Source organism: Haematobia irritans, chromosome 1, assembly GCF_050003625.1.
Source record: "Haematobia irritans isolate KBUSLIRL chromosome 1, ASM5000362v1, whole genome shotgun sequence".
NCBI lineage: Eukaryota > Metazoa > Arthropoda > Insecta > Diptera > Muscidae > Haematobia > Haematobia irritans.
Genome location: NC_134397.1, coordinates 131920007 through 131928655, shown reverse-complemented (window position 1 = coordinate 131928655; position 8649 = coordinate 131920007). Strand labels below are relative to the sequence as shown.

The 8649-nt window shown below is 33.2% G+C and overlaps 1 protein-coding gene across 2 annotated transcripts; it reads right to left on the bottom strand.

Annotated features, from left to right (window-relative positions):
- Positions 1-37: 37 nt before the first annotated feature.
- LOC142221818 (FAST kinase domain-containing protein 4) lies at positions 38-7952 on the bottom strand. 2 transcript variants are annotated; one of them, XM_075291650.1, is made up of 6 exons: positions 7845-7952; positions 7413-7662; positions 6622-7350; positions 2744-3268; positions 487-556; positions 38-426 (listed from the first exon to the last, which is right to left on the bottom strand). In XM_075291650.1, the coding sequence occupies exons 2-6, from the start codon at positions 7621-7623 to the stop codon at positions 216-218; spliced, it is 1746 nt and encodes a 581-aa protein (XP_075147765.1). In that variant the 5' UTR covers positions 7624-7662; positions 7845-7952; the 3' UTR covers positions 38-215. The 2 variants fall into 2 exon arrangements, with proteins under 2 accessions (XP_075147765.1, XP_075147766.1); XM_075291651.1 differs by having other exon boundaries at positions 7413-7659; positions 7845-7938.
- Positions 7953-8649: the final 697 nt, after the last annotated feature.

Genomic DNA, 8649 nt, shown 5'->3' with positions numbered 1-8649 from the left:
TTATTTTAATAAAATGTAAACTAAAATAAAAACTGTGTTTAGGTTTCCGTATGTTTTCTTTTGTTTGTTTCGATCGTTTTAGCATTATAAATAACAAAATCAATCATAAGTAAGTATAGACACTTGTTTTCTTTTTTTAACAATGGTTATATTAAAAACTAAGATTTTTCTCTCCGATAAGAGAAGGTGTTTGTGGGAGGAGGTTTATTTTGATTTTATTTACTACTAATGAGTGCCTTGAATTTACTTTCCAAATACTGCACTCGCTTCAGTAATTTATCGCTGGTATTGAATTCATTATATGGTATGGGTATGACTTTGTAACCACTCTTCTCCAGCAGATCAAAGCTTAGCGATGTTATACCTGTGGCCGATTTGTGGGTGCCATGACATATATCATGATAATCGACCACAATTAACGCCACTCTGCAAAAAAAACATTTTTTGTTAATATTTTTCATGTTTATATTCTAAAGCAAAACTTACTTGATAGCATCTTTATGTTCCTTGTCAAGGGGCAAAGGATTACGTTTCGCATCAAATACACACATAGCATCTGTAAATTATTTGGTATTTTAAAATTTCGCTGCGTTTCATTTTTTAATTTTTTTTATTGCTATTAACAGTTACAAATATACAAACAAGCGTACCAAGCACATATACAAAATCATTGAAATGAAGATGTCAATGAAATTTATAAGCATTTTATATGAATTAGTATAAACTCGAAGAAAATTACAAATTAGAACGAAAATAACTTTAACAAGTTAGTTTTATGAGATGAAATATGAAATGTAAAAAAGTGCATAATAATAAATAAAAATCATAAAAAAATCCAGGCAAACCAAAAAAATTCAACACCAAGTAAAATAAAATATACCCTTAAGGTGGGTATTAAGTTCGAGTTTAGCCGCTAAAATCGTCATTTTTTCACGGTTACTTTTTTTTATTATCCATTTTAAGCAATACAAGCTTTGTGAAAATTTGCTTTGGACTATTCCCCATCAAGTTATAATAAAATTTGCAACAAATATGTATAATTTTATGCCTTTTTTAGTGATTTATTTTTCGCTTTAGCGTCTAAACTCGAACTTAATACTCACCTTTATGGAAAATTACTTTAATAAAACATTTTTACACTAGTAAATGCTCATATAGCGAATTAGAATCAAAAATATTGTTGCAAGTATTGGATAAACATTTTAGTCAGGAAACTGGACGTTTATTGGGACTCAAGGACGATCTAGTGACAAGAAAATTATTTTAAAATTTAAATCTCCCGGACATGCACGAAAAGACTGGCAACAACTATATCGTGATTGTCGGCGTTATACAAAGAATTTAGCAAATTTTTATATATTCCCGAAATTACTCAAAGCGTAAAATCCTTTACTACTTGTGTACGGAGTATATCAGTACAATTATCTTAGGTTAGGTTAGGTGGCAGCCCGATGTATCAGGCTCACTTAGACTATTCAGTCCGTTGTGATACCACATTGGTGAACTTCTCTCTTATCACTGAGTGCTGCCCGATTCCATGTTAAGCCCAATGACAAGGGACCTCCTTTTTATAGCCGATTCCGAACGGGGTTCCACATTACAGTGAAACCACTTAGAGAAGCTTTGAAACCCCCAGAAATGTCAACAGCATTACTGAGGTGAGATAATCCACCGCTGTCGAAGCAGGAATCGAACCCACGACCTTGTGTATGCAAGGCGGGCATGTTACCATTGCACCACGGTGGTCAAAAAAAAAAAATTGAACTTCTTTCCTGCAAAATTCACTTTTTAGACTTAGCGTACTTTGGAATGAAGACATCGATGTATGAAAACTTTTCCAATGAGTTCCAAGATACATAATATTGTACAATCCTATTTTTATAAATTTGGTAGAATTTTTCTAAGATAATTGGTAGATAATTGTTTGCTTGTGCGGCAACCTTGTTGACGAAGCAACAACTTCGTCCCTTCTAAAAACATCCTACACACAAAAAAAATTTCTGATTCAATCACGAAATTAATTGATCCAATTAATTTTTAATTGAAATGTCTTCAATCACAGAAATGATAGTATCAATTAAAAAATTAATTGAAGGTCAACTAAAAAATTAATTGAACCAATTAAAAAATTAATTGATACTATTAATTTTCGTGATTGATTTTTGTTTCAATTAAAAAATTTGTTGATTCAATTAAATTTTTAATTGAATATTTTTAAAACTCAATTAAAACTTTAATTGGAAAATTTTTCGTGAAATTTTTTTCTGTGTACGCTTAAAAAATTAAAATTTCAAATTTGATTTGAATCATCACAAATCATTACCAAATTACGAACATATCAGTAGTGTCTCTGTTGTTCCAAAATGGTTGATTGTTTCGGAGAAAAAAAAAACAAATATCAGCATGTGTTTGCAGCTATCTAAATCTATTGTGTAATTTTAAAATAGCCAGCTACCTTAATGCAGCCTATTGGCGATGGGTATTAAATGCAATATGAAGAATCGATGTGGACATAAATATTAGTAAACCTTGTTATAGGAATAAAAAATTTCAAAATTGTAAATACAGGTCCAGTCGTTAAAGGCAGTCTTACCAAACTCAACATATTTAGTTAATAAGCGTATATGTACATTTAAAAACAATAAATATAATGAGAAAAAATGAAAATAACAAATACAAAACACAAATAACAAAAATTTTCGATGTACCAAACAAGCAACATAATTGTTAGTTGTGTACTTACCTATTAGGAATCCCATTTTACTATCAACCAAACTATTCACATGATTATTGGCAGGTAATAAACTCTTCAAAGCATCTAACAAACCATTAACTAGAACTTGTTTTCCCTTCGGATGGGCCATTGGTACATTATATACCACACTATCTTTGGCTAGTAGAGAACCTTTATAATCAGTTGCCACTAATTGGGCATAACTATTGATATTGAGTAGCTTCATCTTCGAGGTAGCTGACAGACCCGTCTTATCGGCTTGCATTTGTTCAATAAATGTACTATTTAGAACACTTTCCAAATGTTGATTGCTACACATGCCAAGCATTGTTAATGCCCACACATGATTTAGCCAATCGATACTTTTACTGAAATCTTGCTGTACTATAGTTTTAATAAGTTTCTGTTGTAGAGCATCAATATTGGAACTTTTAAAATTTAATATGGCTGAAGAAAGAAAGAGAGCACTAACGTCTTGTGGCCGGCAAATATCGATGTGTTTTATGGTCCATTGTGTAAGAGATTCCATAATATCTGCAAATTGAAATAGAGGGAGATAATATAGATTAGAAGGACAATTGCATATAAGGTGTTTTAGCTTCCCCAAACCAGGGATCCGGAGCGGAGCGAAGCGTGGAGCGGAGCGGAGCAAGCCCTTTTTTTGCCGGAGCGGGAGCGGCATTTCTAAAATCCGGAGCGGAGCGGGAGCGGAGCGGTTTCCAAATGAAAAACCGCTCCGCTCCGAATAAAATTTTACTTGAATGAAATGTGTAACTTTGAAATTACACTGTGTAGGTAATTTCAGATTTAGCTAGTACTTAGCGTAGTGTGAGTAAACGTTTAAAATGTACGATATGTATTTTTGTACGTACGTACATTGGGGAAAACACAACGTGTTTTTTAGTAATTGTTTTCAAAAACGGCAAATGTCAAAATATATATCTAGTATGTGTTGTAAAAGTAAAAACAGTACTTTCGATCAATTTAATCCCGTATTACTACAAAGATGTTTGTAATGAACGTCAAATAAATGCAATTAAACGATCTTATTTATATTTAATTTTTTAGTTTTCTACACTGAAAAAAATATTGTCGTGAAGTCAAAGATTCCATGTCCTTAGAATAAGAATGCAAATTTTGCTTAACATGGAAGACGCATTTCTCTAAAATAAAGTTTTTTTCGTGTCCAAAAGGCAATAAACTTTTGAATGAAGTTGTAATGTCCTTATAATTAAGTGATTTTACTTAAAAATGTGTATCATAACATGAAAGATAAAATTTTTGAGGTAAGGTCAAAGTGACTTTAATAATTAAGAAAAATTCTTTAAAATTAATAAAATTGTCTTTAAATTTGTTTCCTTTTTGCATCTTGCCTACAAAGCAAAAAATCGTTAAAAAATAAGACATGTTTTTCAACACTTTATTTTAAAGACGCTTTTTACTTGAAACATAGCATAATTTCTACTGGAAGTCGAGTCTTAATATGGGAAAAATAACTCGTTAACTCGTTTTTAAAGGATTTTGATAACAACTGACGAAAAAAAAATCCAAAAAAATTAAAAATTAACATTTGCTTCCTAGAAGCAAGTACATAACCCCCAAATTTAAAAGAGAATTACGTCTTTAAAGTATCCTTACTTGTATTCTCCGCTTCTTTGGCTCGGAATTAATACCCAAACTGTTAAAGTAAAGACAAAATCTTTGGAACCGGGCATGCTTTTTTTCATTCACATTTGCTTTACTATTGTACTATATCCTAGCATTCTCTTATTTCTGATATTAGTTCTCGAAAATTTAATTAAAATTATGGATAGTTTCAATTTTGGTTGAAAAATGTGTGGTCCGATCGGACCAAAATTGTTCCAAAAGATTTCTAATTTTTAAATTTGGTCCTATGGTCAGACCAAACAGAATTTGGTCCATTTTGTTCCATTTTCATAAATTTGGTTTCTATCACATATTAAATAGTAGATGGTGCACCGCAAAGAATATTGTCGGGAGGCCAAATATTTCACATGCTTAAAATACGAATACGAATTTTGCTTAGAATAGAAGACGTATTTCTCTGAAAAAAAGTTGTTCCTTGTCTAAAAGTCTCTAAACTTTTCAATGAAGTCTGTTTGTCCTTATAGCTAAGTGATTCGACATAAAAATGTGTATCCTAACATGAATGCAAATTTCGTTTTAATGAAGTCAAAATGGATTTAATATTTCTGAAAAAATCTTCAAAATTAATAAAATATTTCAACACATTGTTTTAAAGTCATTATACCCTAAACCACATAGTGGTAAGGGTATAATAAGTTTGATCTGCCAAAAAATGTGCCTACAAGAAATATTGATTTTAGACCCCATAAAATATATACCGATCGACTAAGAATCACCTCCTGAGTCGATCTAGCGCTTGGCGTCCGTCCGTCCATCCGTCCGTCTGTCCATGTATTTGTTGTTCACAGGATTTCGGTCGCAATTATTAACCGATTTTTATGAAATTTGGTACAGGGAGTTTTTTTGGGCACAAGGACGAACGTTATTGAATTTGGAGGAAATCGGATCAAATTTAGATATAGCTCCCATATATATGTATTGCCCGATTTCGACAAATGGGGTCACGTTGCACTTTTTTACTAACCGATCGTCGTCAAATTTAGCACAAAATAATCTTCTGTATCACCCTTTAAGTCTGAAAATTTCATCGAAATCGGTTCAGATTTAGATATAGGTCCCATATATATGTATCGCCCGATTTTGTCAAATTAGGTCATAAAACCCTTATTTATCAACCGATCTTACTCAAAGTTGGCGAAATGTAATCTTCTATAGCACTAACTATATGTGCAAAAAATCATCGAAATCGGTTCAGATTTAGCTATAGCTCCCATATATGTACCGCCCGATTTTTCTAAATAAAATAAAACTCAATTGAACAAATAATACAATGTTTGTACTATAATTTTCTCGAAGAGGAGCGGAGCGATTTTTTTTTTCTCGGAGCGGAGCGAGGAGCGGAGCGGTTTTTTTTTCTCCGGAGCGGGAGCGGAGCGGAGCGAAAAAAATGGACCGCTCCGGATCCCTGCCCCAAACTGAGGCCAGGGCGGAAAGATTGTCGCAAAGAATTGGAGAATGAGAAAGCATGGGGCTTTACGTGATAGTGTAAAAGGGCTCTTCGCTTCAAGCGAATCAGGTTACATTAACTTTTAAAAAGGTGGCAATGTAAACTACCTACATTTCCCTTGCTTTTCGAACGATTTCAGATATGCAGATATATAAGACGAGGTCCTCTATCCCGTCCAGTTATTAGGTTCTCTGATAAATGTTAGGTCGTCATTTGAGATATTTCGTTAAGAAAATACATCAGTCACCTCGAAACTCCCTATATAGTATCCTGCAAAATTCCAAGCTATAACAGTCACCTCTCTCCGTTCTTACGTTAATAAAAGAGACATCTTAATTTCACAAGGTACCTCTGTACGTTTCCAGAATATTTTAAACGGATCAAAGGCACTTATAATAAACTCTCTTTCCCAATTACAAAACTAATCCAATATTCTGTTCAAAGAATACCACCTTCACTGGAAATTTTGAACAAAATTGTAAAGCGATGTGGATTTAAGAAAATTGAATCGCAAAGAAGGTAGGTAACCCCATTATTTACATTACAGGGTTCAGAATAATTTATTTACATTTCAAAAATGCATTCATTTTTTCTGATGGTTTTAATTAATTGACAAGGGGTGGTCAATCACCGTGAACAACAGAAACGAGAATTTGCCCGCCTTGTGCTAGACAATCGGTGAAGCTAAGTTTTTCCCAATAACTATGCACTCAGATAGATATTCCTGATCTTACGCACATACCAATATAACGGTTATTTACATTAAACTTACCCAAATCTCTGTACTTAAGAATACCCAAACTCGTAAGAATAGATCCAATTACAGCCGATTTATCTGTGTTTTTGGGTAAAGCAACCTGAATGTCTGCACATACTTTAGCTGCTAAAACAGAATCTTGAAAATTCAATGTAGCCATGGCAAAGAATATATCTCCACATTGTTTCAAATCCAAATGTTCAGTCGCACTGCTTATATTAAAGGCCAATGAGCGTAGTAGAGGAGTACTTCTTCGTTTTCGCGAAGCTAAAGTGCTCATAACTTTAACCATTTGTGGTAAACTTATACTGGCAATCAATTTTGCGGCCTCATCATCACCAGCTACACCCAATACCGTATTGAGATCGTCAGTTCGGAATCCAGATATACGTTTCTGAGAATTAGTACCATCACCACCACCATTACCATTTCCATTTTTACCCACAGTTCGTCCAAGCATACGACATACTTTCAGAAATCGGGAATCATTTTCAAATTCATTCAATTTCACTTTATTCATTGTACTCCATTCGGCTAAAATTGATACGATCCTTAAGGCTTGTTTACGAGTAAGAGTTGCATTGCCTTCGGATACAGACAGAAGACCATTTATGGTCTTGGCATTGTTAATGCGTTCATCAATGTTGTTTGCCGTTGATTGATTTGATGCTGAACCTGCAGCGGAGCTGGTATTAGTTGCGCCTTCTTTCTGGAGGTTTTCAAAAGCGGCAGCTACTAAAGAATCTATAAAAAAAAAATCACCTTACTGTAAATTGGGAAATTGTGGTGTTAAGGAAATTGTTTACACTTTGGTCTTTTTGATGATTCCCCCTCGTCTGTAGAGGTTTCTGCCGTAGTAGACTGCTTGCCGCTATGAGCACTGCTACTAGAACTCGATGATGCTGCGGCCTCTAAAGCTGTAACATTTGAAGATGATCTCATCCCATTAGTTCCAGCAAATGCTGCTCGCCTGAACAAGTGGGTAGCCGAAGCAGAGTAGAATCTTAGACCCATCATTTTGAAGCGATTATTTTCCAACAGTTATGGTTACCGCTGCTGGAATCAAAGAGAATAAAAGTTTACATAACCTTTGTTTTCATTTAATTTTCAATGAAAAAGTGGTTAATGGTTTCTCAAATATAAACTTTCTAAAAACTCTAAATGAAACCTAAAATAGGAGATTTGAATATATCGAACTTTTTGCTATAGTTTTTATAGAGAAACCCATTATATTTTACTTTTTTGAATTGATGAGTAAAAATCTCGGCACGGGGCTTCAAAATGACAGCACACAAGAATCAGCTGGTTGTCAAAATTGATATTTACATTGTATACGGTTGGTAACGATACCACCAAAAATGCGCCTGCATTGGCAACAATTCGACAGATTGTATCGAATGTCATTGCTGTTGTTATCGATACAAGTCATGATAGCAATATCCAAAAATAAACAACAAACAATTAGAAATATGTTTACATATATAGCTGAGTACTATGTTCAGTTTTCAAGCTGAAAACCAGTTTGTTTTCATGGTTACTTTTTTTAATTAATTAATTTAGAAATATAACATTATTTGCAATCAATTCCTTGGATCTTTTCCATCCATTATTTGGCAAGACTTGATAACAATATAATCGTCTTCATAAATATAATTGTACTTTCAATTTTGTGTTTTGGTGAAAAAACCGAACATAGTACTCACCTTATATTTCTAATATATTTTACAAGGAAAGCCTTGAATTGAAGCGGGAAAATTGTTGAAAAATCGCGTTTTCAAGTAAAGAAACACATTGCCCAGAACGATACATCAGCAAACATTGCTCAAGCTATTCAATCCTCAATTTTCAATTTAAGGCGCATCAAATTATTATAAATGTCGATATATGTATCATCAATTTAAACAAATTGAGGAGTTTTTAAAAAGCTTGACAATTTATTTCGAAGAAAATTGTGACAGATTAATAACAGTTTAATCGTAGTAATATTGTCCAATTGACCCAATTTTTTGCTTCCTCATAAGAACTAAAATTCTGATCAGCCAG

What these genes read in the sequence shown, in the direction of transcription:
- LOC142221818 (XM_075291650.1), bottom strand. Translation starts at nt 7,623, where the DNA reads ATGATGGGTCTAAGATTCTACTCTGCTTCGGCTACCCACTTGTTCAGG. An exon ending in ATCATCAAAAAGACCAAAGT is followed by an intron (nt 7,351 to 7,412) that starts GTAAACAATTTC and finishes TTTTTTTTATAG; the next exon opens with ATTCTTTAGTAGCTGCCGCT. An exon ending in TAAAATGGGATTCCTAATAG is followed by an intron (nt 557 to 2,743) that starts GTAAGTACACAA and finishes AATAATTTACAG; the next exon opens with ATGCTATGTGTGTATTTGAT.